The sequence below is a fragment of the Anser anser genome (assembly GCF_964211835.1).
Source record: "Anser anser genome assembly, chromosome: 26".
NCBI classification, from domain to species: domain Eukaryota; kingdom Metazoa; phylum Chordata; class Aves; order Anseriformes; family Anatidae; genus Anser; species Anser anser.
This window is the reverse complement of record NC_139747.1, coordinates 5,504,544-5,520,194: the sequence shown is the minus strand read 5'-3', so window position 1 is coordinate 5,520,194 and position 15,651 is coordinate 5,504,544. Positions and strand designations below refer to the sequence as shown.

The following is a 15,651-nucleotide window of genomic DNA, read 5'->3' as shown; positions in this document are numbered from 1 at the left end:
TGGCTTGGCATAGCCTCTCTTTCTGTGAGCCATCCCACAGATACATGGAATCACACTCGGGCATGTAAAATACGCAGGGATGCCTTACAATCTGCTAAATGTCAGCCTGTAGCTTTTAATGAATTCTGGTAACTATAGCAGCGTTATTTTAAACCACTGCAAGACAAGTGATTTTAAACAATCCATACCATGATTTCAAATGAAGTGTCTAACATAACTATAGCAATCTGGCTTGCTTTTGCATTGGTTTAACAGGGCAATGCAGGGTGAGGCTCGCAGAACTGCTCTTCTCCAGTTACAAGAGCCCAAGATTGGGTTGGTTTTGCCTTACGACTCACAACAGACAGAACAGAAGATATCTTACCTTCAGAGAACTATTGGCAGGTTAGGAGTATGTCATTGGACTCATGTTAGCAAAAGGATAGGAAAAAGGCACATGAGAACTAAGCAGTACGAATTGCAGGAAGAACGGGTGGGGTGGCGTGGGGGGCAAGGTGGTTTGGTGTCCACTGACCGATGGACAAGCAAGGTACTATCCAACCACCCCTGTGGTGACAAAATAGCTTTACCATGTCCAAACTCTGCCCAGATTAATGGTTTGAACTTACACAGCCATCACAGGCTGCAAGGCACTTTTTCTTGACAGTCTGTAGACGTACGCAAGTTAACCCATTCTCAGCCATTTCTTAATTAAAGACAGTACTCATTCATTAGGCATCAAAATTGTTATTTATTGGGAAACTATTCACTGCAATACATTACACTGCTAAATAAAGACAGTGTAGATATGTGAACACTTTATGTTGCTCTACAAAAATACTATCTATCTTTCCTGAAACCCATGTTGTCAGCAATGATTTAACCTTAGATACTAATCTGTTGATTACAGGAATGATGTGTGCATGGTTGTGTTTTCTTCCAGGAGGCTGGTTATGTATTTTACCAGGTATTATTGTGAGATTCCGAGAATACACGTGGAAGCAGACCAAGACCAGTTGCCACACCGCGCAAACACCTCTGAATTACCCAGTCCTCATTGAGATAGAACACAGAGGAAAACAGGAAAAGCAAAAACGCATTTATCATAGTGAGTATTATGCCAATGCAAACCAACTCAGTTTTCACAAGAACAGCACAAACAAGTCATTTGAAGAATTTTCTTTTTAAAGAGTTACGTGCCTGAGTTGTATCTATGTTCATGCAAGTGATGACATTTGGGACAGAGTTAAGAGAAAGGCTGACAGGATATAAGCCCCAGTTGGTGGAGAGTTTTTTTTTTTTTCTTTTTCTTTTTTTGAAGCAATTTTTTCCTTTGCTAAGGCTAGTACAGGAGTTACAAATTATTCTGGGGAAAAAATGAAGTGATGTTTAAGTAGGAACTCGTTCTGGCCTTCAATTAGGAGCTGGTTTCACTTGAAGTTGCTAGACAACACAGCAAAGAGACTAGGGTACATGGTAATTTAAAACCAATGAAAATTGGTACAGCAATGTTAAAATCTAGTAGGTTACCAGAGAAGCTTTGCAACTTACTGATGGAGAGGAGCACCATCTACACCCTGACATTGCATTTTTCTGACACTGAAGAAGGCAGACCTGGTTTCCGGACACCACCTCAAGGTAACTCATCTCAGACAGCTTCCCCCCATGTCCATGTTCTTGCTTTCCTTCATTTTGCTTCACCAAGAGAAGCAAAAGGCAAAGTTACAGTCTCAGGAGGAGCTACGGCAGCATCACTATGGAGAAGACAACATCATGGAGCATTTCACTGCAGCTGGGTGCGTGACTGACCAGACCACGGCTTAGATCTCTTGCAGTCAATAATCTTGTATGTTAAAAGGCCTGAGCTATGCTCAGGCACAAAAATGTCCAATCAGACAAAAAAAAACACTAAACATAAACCGTTTGTTAGTGCTAACCCGACATATAGACAAGAAAAAGTCAGGGGATTCCCATAAGCAGCCATAGCTACAACCTGTGCAGATGAACTCTTGGAGGCTCGCAGAGCACAGCCTTTAGGATGACAGAATTTACGTCGGCCAGCACCGATGGATGGGTGCGCAGGTCTGCGATCACAGATGATCGAGAACGAAGCACTTGAGGGGCTGCTCTACATTAAAAGGTTTGGCAGTTTTGTTTGGTGTTACAGCAAAGGAGAGAAATGGTTGCCCCACGAGGCGTTAACAGTATGACTGTAAAGGGCAAATCTCATAAATTTCATAAAGTGCTTTTCTGGTTGAAGCTCTGGCCCTTCTCTGCAACAACTGGGCTCCCGTTCGCACCACAGGCACGCTCTGCAAGAGGCCTGGAACAATACAGGCAGATGGCTGCTGGAACCAACCCACACAGCACCCACAACCCCTCGTGCTAAAGGGACGCAGCTCCTGCAGAGGCAGCGATTGCTGACGGCCTCCTGCACCACGCCGGACGCTGTCACTGGGCAGCAGCTGCATCTTTTGTCCCCTCCTCCCCAGGACTCCCGGGATCCGCAAGGTACTTCGCTGGGAAGCAGCCCTTATTTCATCAATTAAGGCTTCAGTTTTATAGCACATACGTTACTCCATGAAGTCTTTACAGAAGCTCGTGCTTACAGATGATGTTTCTTTCTACCCCTGAACATCTGTATGTAATTGCTTTTATTCCAGGGTCAGATACAAAGCAATTATCTGAATGAATGAATAAATAAATAAATAAAATCCTCAATTATACTCAGGCTCCCTTTCTAAGGAAGTTTTTGTTACTAAGGGAGAATTTAAGTAATAAAAGCGCCTCTGGCTCAGTGCACCAGGAACACACCCTGCCTTTTGAGGTGGGGGCCACAGAGCAGCTCCGGCTTCCAGATTACCACTGCTTGCAAAACACCACAAAAAAAGGGTTGTAATTTTACATGCAGGTAACAACCTGCAGACACTGTTTACCCTTGAGATACAGCACTGACATACAGGGGTCCTGTCTTTCATAGAAAACACCACACAGACGTGGCAAGGTACTGAAATAACTGATGGGAATTACTCTCCCTTTTACAGGGTCTGCAAGGAAGCAGAGCAGTCATCGAGATTATCTCATTTCTGGATCAGAACCCAAAACAGGAACACATCAGAGGAATACTGAGGCATTCTGGGGTCTAAAGCTGCTTCTTGACCAGCTCTCCTCATTTTATCTAGCTGAAGTCAGGAAGGTCTCAACACATTAACAGGCAGCTAAAAATCATCAGTTACTAGTAAGCAAGATTACTGGTTTGACATTTTAAAAGGGTGAAAAGACTTCTCATTCCTCCATTCTTGAAACGGTGATGCTTTTCCGCATATTCCAATTTCTAGATGCATCGTCACTGAATATCACCACAGGGCCACCCCACACAGGGCTTTCAGTTAGCAGACATCAAAGCAGGACACTGAAGGTCGGCATCCCCCTTCCCGTGTCGCTGGCCAATTCAGGCAGCAAAATGGTTTTGCCCCAAGTCACTGCACAGCGGGACCATCTTCAGGGTGCTTAATTTCCAGAAGATGAGGAATTTAATGCTCTAGTTTTGGCACACTTGCACAGTCGTTTGCACCGTGCAAAATGAGATAGAGCAGGTGTTGAAGGCACAAACTGCACACGCTATTCCATCAGTTCATGAACTAGACCAACCAACTGGAGACTAACAGCAGCTGTTGGGTTTTCACCCTCCTTTGTACAAGCCAAGCATTACATATTCAAGTCATTTTTAAGATGCAGATGAGTTTTTAGAGGTTAAACTCCCTCCTGTGGACGGCACAAGCCTTGCAGATCACTGATGTCCTTACACCCACCCAGCAAAGCAGCCCACCCAAGGAGCAACGAGGAGGTTTGGTACCGTGCATGGAGTCTGCATTCCTGTGCGTAGGCACAGCTCTCCCCAGAGCAGAACTTCCCTTGGGTACAGAAGTCTACTACACCACTAAAATCAACCCACCACTCCCTCCCCATCTGCCCCCACCTCCCAAGTCCGTATTTCCTGCTGTAGTTAATGTGCAGTGCCCACATCTCAAAGAAGTCACGGGGGAAATTCTCACCCGACTACTGGTAGCTGAGTGGACTGATAAGCCTCATGCGTTGGAGCACTCCCCCATGGTACATTCACTCTTCCCCCACACCTGTGCCAGGTCCTACCAGCTCTGACTGGTACCTATACAAGTTATTGAACCACAAACTGTATTGGCCAACAAGAAGATTAACTTATTTTATACAGACACGTGCATGTGCATGTTCACACTTCAAACGCTCATGCAGCACGCTGCTCGATGACATTTTCTGTAGTCAGAGGCCTATACGCTCCATTTCTTGCATTTGCTTCAGTACCCCTGAAACTTGCTCAACTGTCTTTGGCCTGGATCACATTTGAGCTTCCATTTTAATAACATAATTTAAAAAAAAAAAACAAAACACTTTTCAGATAAGGTGGTTTTGGAAAGTCACATGAGGCAATACCCTGTGAGGTTTCAGACTGAAGAATACACTGGGGACAGGACCTCTTGAGATCTTCCAAACAGGAATATAGACATCATCATGCTCTTAAGAAAAGTGTCCCTCTAAAAACAATTTTTAGATGCAGATCTGCCACAAAGCCACCCATGCCACAGGTTTTCCACACATCTCTCAGCCTTTGCCAGCATGCCCAAGTTTTCAGGTCACACAGCTCCTGCGGCATGTGCCAATCCTTCAGTAACCCCGTACTTGACCAAGTTCCAAGGAACCCAGTGAAGACTTGGACAGCCAGAATTCAGGAAGCCATAGCCACCTGGCTATGGGACGGCTGCAGCTGACAGTGGATCATCAGACATAACACGAATTTGCTGATCTCTGAATTGTGGGTGACACACTTGTCCTAATCCAGTTAAATAACTGGGGAAGAGTTTGAAAGGCGGGGCAGTTTGAGACTCAAGACCACTCAGAGTCAGCAAGAACTGACATCTAAGTTCCAGCTATTGCTTTTAACACCTCACCACCCCAAAAGCAGAATTTATTCTTGCAACCAGAGCACAGCCTTGAGTTGAAACAAAGTTGCTTTGTGTACTGTGGTTGCATCTGAAGTACCAGGATACATCAAAACAATCAATGCCCAAAACAATACAAGCTCAAGCCTACTAGGGCAAAAGTGCTCCTCTGTCATCCTGGCATATATAAACAGCACATACCAGGCAGGGAGGAAAATCACTCTGCTGCAAGTTTGCTGTCTGCATGTATATATTATGTTACTTAACAACATCTGACCCTTAAAAGGAGACAGGAAACACCTCTCATGGCTTCAAACGAGGTTGCAACCATAGCTGTATGAGAACCATTCTGACACAATTTCAGGAACGCTGGGTACCAGACTTCTTCCATGTGGACACCGGCTGAAAGTTCAATTTGTTCCTTCACAATAGCAGCTTTCACACAAACTCCTCAACTTCTGAGCAGCACACAAATACTAACCTACTGCCTCTAGGACAATCACATTTTTTGGAGAGCTTCAAATTAATCCCACGTATCCACCCATTTCACATTCCTTGCATTTTTCATTCACTTAGCAAGTAAGCGGAGAGTCTTCTCTGATGAAGCACGTCTAGGTAACAGACATCTCTAAAAATGTATGCTTCCATTGTATTGCGTTTCCCACCCAGATCCATGAATGGCTACTTGAAAAAGCAATAAAATGAACATTCACATCTGCTTATTTAATAGCATTATTAACAACCCAGTGCATTTATAATTTTTCCAGAACCCTTGAACAAGTGCCATTTAAAATCTTAAACATTCTTTAAAAGTACTTTAATTCACAGAAATCTTTGTTTCTAATATACAGTAGATGGTTACTTTTTAAAATCCATTCTCTTTTCATATATTCTCAGTATCTGACTATACAATAGCTTTCTATCTATAGCGTCTTCATGTTTCCAGTCCAGCTTGCCTGTGCTTTAGGAATATAAAACAAAAAAATAATAAAGTTCTATCCACAATTTTACTAAGGTCATTTCCATAGTTCTCATGTAAAGCTTCTCTTGGAAAGTGCAGTATACACATGTAATGATACAACACACTTAAGCAATACTTTTATTATTAAGTGTAGGTTTTAAAAGAAGAGTAATGTAGAGCAGACACGATTGATGGTAATTCTATTTACAGAATTTGTTAACCTAAGCGTTGGGGTGGGGGAATAGTGGAGAGACTGGAGATAGGAAAGGAGTAGTCATGAACTTTGATTTCTTTCCGTCTTAGCGAGGTCAGTACATACATATTTCAGTCGTTCATACTTTCGCACATGGGAAACTGCACTTTTACTAATACAGCTACATACACATACACAAGGTTAGCAGTGTAAGCTATTAATTATTCCACTACAGAGGAAGAGTCCTTCTGTTCAGAAAGAGCTTTCAAATACAAGATAGAAATTCCGGACTTCATGACCATAAACCAATGAAAACAAGTTTAGCGTATCCAGCTAGCTGACAAACTAAGCATGTAAAGGGAAAAAGAAAAGGTAAAACCCATCAAATTGTAGCAGCACTTATTTCAAACTACCTGAACCAAGTGCATGCTTGATCCACAAAGACTGAAGAGTGGAATAAAGTCCACAGTAATCTTTATCTACTGAAAGAAAAAGGTTCCATACTTAACTGGTTTGCACTATATGCAGTTACAAGAGAAAACAGGGAACCCAGAACAGATACCAGATGCTTGACTAAAATCAGGATTGAAGTAGACAGACAACTGTAGGACAATTTGTTTCGTACACAATTTACAGTAGGTTGGGGGGGGATTTTTTTTTCCAGTCAAACACAGAAATAGTCACAGAAAATGCATCTGCTGCTGCCACAATGCCCTTTTCAGCCTAAAAAAGGTCAACAAAAAGCTAATCACAGCCATACTCACACATATTTGGTTCAAAATCTTGTTATATTTCACTTAGGGTCATTTTTGCAGCATTAACAATCTGGTGGCCTTTTTTTTTTTTTTTTGAGCTCCCCCCCACCCCCATCCCACGGAAGCACAGTTCATTCATAAGCAGGATTGTTAAACAGCGAACAATTAGCTGGGGGCAGTCCAGAAAACTCTCTTCATATGCACCATCACCAGAGGTACTAGGCATGACTACTTCAGGAGAATTCAGTGCTTTTTCCTCCTCTGAAGCATATACTGGCAATTTAGAAACATCAGCTCTCCTAACCTGTATTCTGCAGGAGAGGGACGTCCCTACCAGTTTCACTCATCCCCTTCCTCCTGCCCATTCATCAGAAAATTAGGAACAAAACAAGAAACAAACCCAGAAACACAAACTCAAAAGATTGAAACAGTTGTTTACACGCTACTATATGGAGAAAGGAGTCTGTTGTATGCAGGGATCGTACATCAGCTATGATTATCTAAATCATTTACAGTTAGGCTTTCCATGACGCTATGTGTACATCTCAGCAGGGTGGCTAATGACGGTGCTCTCTTTAGACATGGGCTAGCAGAAACAGGTGCAGAAGGAACCACAGCAGGTTTTCACCAGCTTTAGAGAGGACTACCTGGAGAACTGAGACAGAATCTTTTGTGGGGCATGGGAAGACAGGGAGAAAGGTGGGTGACTGTCTCCTGTTGGCAGATTTGTTTTTCTTTTAATTAAGGAAAAGAACAAAAAACAAAAAGAACCACAACTGAAGGTAACTCCTCTGGAAATGAAAACGGAGGATTAGGTACGTTACAGAAACTGCGTCTGCTACTGTGTCACTGCTACAGGTCTATGAGCTGATCCACCAGCAGTAAAGACCTGGCTATGTTGGGAAGACTGGACTCAGAGCTTCCACTGTTGTTTCTAGAATGCCCACCTGAAAGTGTGAGAGATAGGAATTCAGTATTGAACAGGACACACACACACACGACAGTTTCAGATGTTCAAGAGCAAGCAAGAAAAAAAGTCAAAGCAAAACAGAAAACCTGCTCAAGCTCTTCTCGTTACTTGCATCATGACAGCAACATTCCCTTTGCTCGCTCTTCCACCCTCTCCCTCCCCTCCAAACCCAGCTTGCTAGACTCGCATGGAAAAACATCGCAGCAGCTTCTGTGCCAACAGAAATCTCTACATCCAAGCTGCAGAATCAGTCCTTACTAAAGGATCTATAAAACAATTTTAAGTACTCCCACAACCAATGGAAAGGACTGTTCAAAGTTTAACACGTTAAAAATTAGTTGCTGTTTTAAAAGCATCTTTGAGTTTCCATCCACTGTAGGGAGAGTTGAGCTTTCTCAAGAGAGAGATGCTGCTCTTTATTCAAAGTAGCCTATCTTGGCCCAACTTTGGTAGAAATCTCCTTTCTCTGCAGGAGCAGAGTTTAGTATCACAGAACTTTTTCTGATAAGCACCAGTTTTTGGAAACTAGCATTAGATGCAGAGCAGGTGTACAGTATGCTCATGCTGTAAATGAAAATGGTAGTTAGGGAAGTCAAAAAAGTTCTACCAAACTAAAAACCAAAACCAGATAAAGGGAGCTCTGTAATACATTTTTAGGCCTATGCTAGCATACTAAAAGCTGTAATCAAAGCCCTTTGATGGCTTGACTACACAGAGAAGATCCATTTGATTGGCCATACTGAAAAATCCTGTCTACAAGAGCTATAAAATTCAGCAGTATCATTTGTTTTAGGGAAACAGTACTGCTCCTTAGACTCAACCTTGCATAAGGCTGAAATTGTTTGCAAAGACAACATTAATGTGATGCAGGTGACAGGAATACTGTAAAAGGAGAAACTTTCCAGTCTGTGTCCTAAAGGTGAAAAACACTCAAAGCTGTTCAAAGGAGGTGGGTACCACCTACCAGGCTTCTCACACAGTTCCCACAAGCACCTTTGAAAATCATTAGTCAGAAATAAAAATACTCGCTTTTGGCAGGAGTCTCAGAGTTATAAATGATTATTATCACCTCCCTTTCTTGTACCTCATGTCAAGTTCACTTAAAAGTCAAAGGACCTCCTTCCATTGGCTTAAACAGTAAATAAGAACCCCAGAGAATAAGAATTTGCTACTGTACTTTAGGCATAGAGCTATTAGTGTACCCTGCCTGGCAGACTGGTAGAAATTACTTCATGGGACCTAAAGATGCTTGCATGTCTATTCTATCTCTTTGGACATGCAACCTTCTCATAAACAGAAAATCTAGAGACACTGCAGGGCCAATATAAACCAGAGAAAGACTGAGCTCACTAAACACTACAACAATAATATCTTACAATTTATGATTTGCATTACTTCACATGTACTGTAGTACCACTACCCCAGAACTAATATATGTTCATTGTTTCTTTTCTCCTTCCCTTTTCCACACCCAAATCCTGGCTTACCTTGTGAATTTTTGGATATCAACACTGGAATTGGGTCAAACTCATCTTCTGTCACTTTTTCAGAGCCCTCAGGAGCATCAAAGCCTGCTATCAGGTTAGTATCTTCTGCAGTGTAAAGGAGAAACAGAGGTAAAGAAGCAAAGATAGCAGAGAAAGCTGGTTAAAATTGCCAAAAAGTGTTAGAACATCTTAATGTTTTCAGAGACAGAGTTTAGAAGAAGGAGTTTCATTTAAAAGGTGAAATAAAGTCAGTAAGCCTTTAGTAAAGAAGGTAAGAAATAAAAGAAGCAATTAAATACCAAAGTAGAGGGGGAAAAAAAGAAAAAAAAACACAACCAAAACCCAAATCAAAAGGCAAGCCAAGTGACAAGAACCAAAATAAAGTTTGGTCAATCTGAAGGCTTAACAAGTGGCAGAGCTCAATGATGTGGTGAAAGCCTAGGGCATAAACTGATGAGGACTGAAGGTATTCTAAGTCATCATCCAGGCGCCATCAGATATTAGCGCAGTTTGACAGAGCAATCTGTCTCTCCAGTTCCAGCTCTCATGTACAGGGAGAAGAAAAGGGCTGGGAAAAATGCAGAAGAAATTCCAGCCATCTACAGTGGATGAAACCCCTGAGCTATTTTTACCCACAGGGATAAAACAGAAAATGCAATATAAAGGCAGATTTCCAAGTGTCCAAGATATAACTAAACACACAGAGAGATATTAAAGGCAACTAGAGCAGTTCTGGCACATAATTCCATTGATTTTAAACCATGTCAACAGGAATTAGACACTTGGTGGGAGGCACTTTCAACTACTTCCACAGTAGCTCAGACATTTATCTGCCTTATCAAGCAATTACATACCTTTAGGGACTTTCACACTCTAACCGTGCATCACTACTACTTACTTTAGACACCTAAAATACCTTCCAAAATCCGGTTCTCAAATACTACATGAAATATGTCAGAAAGCATAGCAAGGACATGTAAAAGTCGATGTTTTCCAAGGAACGGTAACATTCCTGGTAGGCTTGGATCAAAAATAAAAGCTCTTTACCTAAAGCTGACAGATACACTAATAGGTTTTGGGTAAGATGATGCAAGAACCAGCTTGTGAAAATACCTTGTCCTCTGGAAGATCAGATTCAGGAAAAAAAAAAGATAAACTAAAAACAAACAAACACCAAGTTTTATGGAAGACTAGGCTGAAAAGCATCAAAACCAAATACATTTGGTCTTGACAGAAAGTCTCATCCTGTCATCAATGTCTCTGGAGTTATTTGTGGCTCCTCTCAACATTGCTGGGAGCCTCTGAAAGCATCCTATTTCCATTTGACTTCATTTATAATTACAATTGCTCATACCCCCCGAGTTTGCTGTACAAGAAGCTAGTCAAGGAGCACAGCTCAGTTGGGGACTATCTTTCCTGAGGAGAGGGAAAGGCTGGCGAGTGTCCCAGTTTGGGCAGAACTCCTTGGAAGAAGTAGCTATTCACAAAAGCATTTGAGCTTGCCTTAATAACTATACATCACTATAACTGGAAAAAAAACCCTCTTTTCTCTCACACACATGCAGCTTAGCGCTGTGTTCAGCAAACACGGGTTAAGAAATCCTGAAAGCCGAACAAAAACTCATCAGCCACAAAGCGTAACACAGCCTAGTAAAGCACAAAGGAAAGGATGCTATGCCTTGGCTGAAGCACTAAGCCATGTTCAAAACACAGCTGCTTTTTCTTGTCCTCTTGGTCCCACTGAGAACTTGCAGCACTGCAGTTCCATGGGCTGATTACACCTATGGATATCACTATCTGCCTCATAGGTGCTTTACAACACCAAAGCCGGGACTGGATAAACAAACCAAAAAAAGAATGGGACAGATGTATACTTAATGGCCACATCCAGAGCTATAAAAGCAGTGTTTGAAGAGAAGTCACAAATTAATTTTGGAAGAGTATATTTATATTTTGCTCCCTTCCCTCTCCCCCTGCCCCTACTCCTGCTAATTAAAATCTCACTGTCCCTGTCAAATGCGAGCCTTTCTCATTCCAGAGGGAACAGCAGGGCAGCCGGGGAGAAGTCATGCAGAAGTCCGTTAATTTGTTTTCTCATTAAGTCACACCAACAATGTTTTGGCTTTGCTATGTTCCAGACATGGAGTAATAATTGCTTGACATATATTTCAAGCCATTTACTCAAAATAAAGTGGCACGAAAGTGCATTATAGCAAAGAGCAATTAGAACAACTGCTTGTTTAAACCCAAAAGCTCTATGAAAAACAGTCTCATTTTGAAGTGCCATCAAGTGTAAAAATTGATTGCAGACTGTTTTACAGCAATTCCTCTGAGGACAGATCATTTTCTGTTGCTATAGGGATACTTACCAAACGAACTAAGCAAAACCCACTGTCAAGGGGCACCAAATGGTTAGCATTCAAGCCTCTGAGCCTGTCTTTACATGGCAATAAATAGTACAAAAGTCCTGGTCCTCCCTCCCACTCAGGTGGAGGTGTACTACCCAATATTCACTGCAAGCTTGGCTTATACAAATCATCTGCTAACATTTGCCTTGTCCTCAAGGGAGGCACTGTTCACAACTGCCTTAGCCCATAGCAGGAATGTGCCAGAACAGAGCCAAAAGAATTCACCGTGAAAGTCACACGTCAGCTGATAGCTCTTCAAACTATTCCACTGCCACTACTCCAGCTACAGTGCATGAGAAGGCCCAAATTTTAGCTGGATGCTCTGCAGCCTGGAAAAAAAAAGTCATCTGATTCAGGATCCAGTTTCCCAGGGTCCTCCGTTCTTGATTTTTAGTGGAACAGAGAACAGAACTCAGACCACCGCACTGTATTTTCATAATTCCCCTCAAGCTCAAATAATAAAGGGCGGATCTGCAACTCTTAGGAATTATCACACATGGTCTACTTCTTTGCAGCTCTGCTGTTTTGTGTTACTGTAAAACTATTCCACTTTTCAATTGGATATTGTACTTAGACTCTCATTCATTTTTGCTGCAGTTTGACTCAAGAGCCTTCTCCTGATAACCTCTGAAAATGAAATCAGCCTCCAGATCTGAAAGAGCTCAGTCACATGCTACAGACATGAATGTCGACAGACAAAAAAAACAACATTCAGAAACATGTGACACCAGTATAGATCATTATCAGGCTCCCTTCCAGACTCAATAATACAGCATAAAAGCAAGTCTTACATCATACGTGCAAAAGGCAAAACAAGAGCGCATTCACGCACCATCCTGAAGAAGGGTTGCATACAAAAACCTACCTGTCCTTTACGCTCACTATGTCATTCTGTCTTGTGGAAGGTTATCACCTGTCTTTATTTACAATCAGGCTGAATACATTAACCTGTATTTTCCCCTTAGTGCTTCAATTCCCATTACAAGTTTCACTAGCTTGGGAAAAAAACAAAGCAATGGCCTTGGGGGGGGGGGGGGGGGGGGGGGGGGAAGAAAAAAAAAACACCACTAGACATGGAGCATAGCATCTGCTTGTGTAAACTGGTATTAGCTTCACTTCATGTCAGAAGACCGACTTCTGGGATTGATTAGGCATTAGAGATAGGAGGGACAGTTTACCTTTGTGAGGTTGAGCCGTGAAAGCTACAGGAGCAAACTCATCCAAGAGGTCAGCAGCAGGGTTAGAAAGCAGAGAACAGTCAAGCAGAGAGTCTTCCCCAGTGAGAGAGTCTGAATCCAGGTTAACATCCCAAGGCCGCAAGGTAGCATTAAACAGGACACAAACACCGTTAAGCTCATATTCGCACATTCCTGTTCCCGTCCGCTTAGTGCACAAAGAGAGCATTGATGCAAAGCCAGCAAAAAAACTGTCCTTTTTTGTAGTGAAAAATATTTCTCACTTCTCTGCAGTGAGGGCAGAGGGATTTCCAACACCTTTATCAATATATAACACAGTTTCGCTGGTGATAACTGCCCTCTGAAGTAGAGTATACAACAGTGAAATCCCATACAAGCAATACATTAAATTAGATAGGGGGGATGGAGGGGAAAGAGTTGCAGGGACTCTCTGGCAAAACTAAGTACACTGGCTGTTTCACAGCAGACCTCTGAAAAGATGTCAAGTACATCTGCAGCAGAAGATGCCAGATCAACACCTTCATAATTAGAAAGGAACATGACTGGCTCATTACCATTACAGAACAAACGGAGATCTGCAAGTGCTCCAGATTTCAAAATATTCATCACGGCATTACTCTGGTACCTACAGATTTGTAATAGTGGGCTGAAGGAATACTGTACCATTCAAACAACGAACAGCATTGACTTTTAAGGAACCGTGCAGCACCCACTTATAAAAACACACCAGCAAGTGCAGTTTACACTGGTGGGGAAAGCAGCGAGAGAAGAGATGCTTATGTCCATGCAGATACTCTGATTTTTTATAGCAAGGTTACACAGCCCATCCCAGTGCAATGCACCCATGCGCTGCCACAGACCCTCCCACCTCACCAACCTGTTCTGTTGGAAGCAACCGACTCAGTCTGCGACACAAGGCGTTGGGGCAATGGAGCCTCGAGGCCCGGTATGAGACTCTCAACAGCTACGTCAGGTTTTCCTTTCCAAATGTGCAAAATGCCAGAGCAGAGGAGAATCCAGAGGTTAGTTTGCAAGACACCACAGAAGTTAGAACTAAGAAGGCAGTTGTCTGAACCCTTTAGTGACTCACTGATCTCATTGACACCTGTCAGTTACATTGGCAGTGAGATGCTGAAGTTAGACTGATAGCAATTTAACTGTGAGAAAAGATTATGACACTATTGTTTGTTGGCTTTGAGCTTTTCTGTTTTGTTTTGGTGTGTGTGTGTGCAATTTGAAATATCCAAAGGCTGAAATTGAAGGCTACTAATGCCTGCCCTGCAGCTAAGCACAGGGCCTGGAGCTGGGCAAATAACCGCAGGCTTTTGCAAGGACCTTTTCCAGGAAAAAACAAACAAACACACCACCAAACAACCAAACAAAAAAAACCCACTGACCTTTGAGGAGTCTCCTTGCAATAGAGGTAACAGATCATTAACAAACCCACTGTGAAGCCCTTAGCATGTTCCCAGCTAAGCTTGTAAAAAGCCAAGACTGTGAGATCTTTTTTTCATTTTGCAGTGCTCAGCAAAGCAAAGTTTGTAGTCCCCAGTGAGAGGTGATATATTTTTAGAACTTAACATCTTACTGAAAACACTGGTCCCTAGTATTGTTGAACACTGGCATCCATTATGGATGGAGATGCTTACACAGGCTGGACCGAAAGATTTGTTTTTATATAATCCTTAAAGGGAAGGGGGACAGACAGGATGGCTGTCAACACAGTCACAACAGCCAGGTATAATGCTTGTCTGGGTCTCTTCCTCAAGGACCAAAATTAAGGTAACGAGCCAAGAAGTGAAATTGAAGAACAAGGATGCATTCAAGTGCTAGGATCAGAAATGGTCTAGCTGACCAACGCAAGAGAGATCCATGAATACTTTTGTTTGTGTAGCAGTCAGTCTCTTCGTGACTCGTAGGATCTTTATCTAAGAGTATTCAGACAACTGCCAGGAACTACAAGAGGAAGAAACGTCTTACAGTTAGGTGACTCATTTCCTACCTTTGCATTCAAAGCTACAAGGTTGCAGCCAGCCAGCCAAGAAACCCTGGCTTGGACCCAAAACCGAAAGAGCAGCTGATTGCAAGTTACTGCAGTCTGCAATCATTAGTTTTTAGTACATTTGGCAAGCGGGTCAAAATATGGTTCTACAACACTGAAACCTTCACACTGCCTTGGAGCCTGTTGCATTTGGGCTCATCACAGCCCAGCACGTTTATTCTCACAATATGCCCCAGAGCAAACGCTCACTTCCTCCTCCTGCTGAGGGCCGATGACAGACAGGCTGAGTGCCCAGGCCACAGTCATACACACAGTCTTTAGAAGAATTGGAGAGATTTTTTTTTTGCATCTTCTTCAGTCAACAATTAACTCTCTTCTACCTATGACCAGAAGAATACACAAAGCCCAACCATGCCTTACTATCGTGATTCTCACAGTTTCCCAAATAAGGCAGATTTGTCTCTGTATAATCTGTAGCTGCCTACCACATTGCATTTTGCCAACATCAGCAGCTGTTTTCAAAGCCCAACAGGGTAAACACGCAGAGTTATCATGCAGGACAAGGCATGCCGTGTCAGACAAAGGGAAGGAGGTACCCTGAGTTTATTGTTACCATTCACAGCATCTGACGTGCTACCGAAGGGGTCAGCGAGAGGCAGGATATCAGGGAGCAGAAGCGCAGTCTCAGGAGATTTGAGCCCCTCAATCAGTTTTTCTGGGTTAA

At 42.5% G+C, this 15,651-nt stretch overlaps 2 protein-coding genes across 11 annotated transcripts in view; one reads left to right on the top strand and one right to left on the bottom strand.

Moving 5' to 3' along the window:
• Window positions 1-15,651, top strand: part of VAMP8 (vesicle associated membrane protein 8) — a 500,499-nt gene that overhangs the window by 79,849 nt on the left and 404,999 nt on the right. The window lies entirely within an intron of this gene.
• The window catches only part of AAK1 (AP2 associated kinase 1), a 90,066-nt gene that overhangs the window by 6,685 nt on the left and 67,730 nt on the right, over window positions 1-15,651 (bottom strand). For 3 of the 10 annotated variants that reach the window (XM_083812074.1, XM_083812078.1, XM_083812080.1), the window contains 4 exons: window positions 15,541-15,642; window positions 13,803-13,904; window positions 12,908-13,018; window positions 9,322-9,426 (listed from right to left, as the gene is read on the bottom strand). The exons of 2 other annotated variants lie outside the window; for them this stretch is intronic. In XM_083812074.1, the coding sequence (XP_083668200.1) occupies window positions 9,322-9,426; window positions 12,908-13,018; window positions 13,803-13,904; window positions 15,541-15,642 (420 nt within the window). Of the gene's footprint in view, window positions 1-710; window positions 7,812-9,321; window positions 9,427-12,907; window positions 13,019-13,802; window positions 13,905-15,540; window positions 15,643-15,651 lie in introns of those variants that run through there. 5 more of the 10 variants (XM_083812085.1, XM_083812079.1, XM_083812081.1 and 2 more) reach the window with 5 other exon arrangements.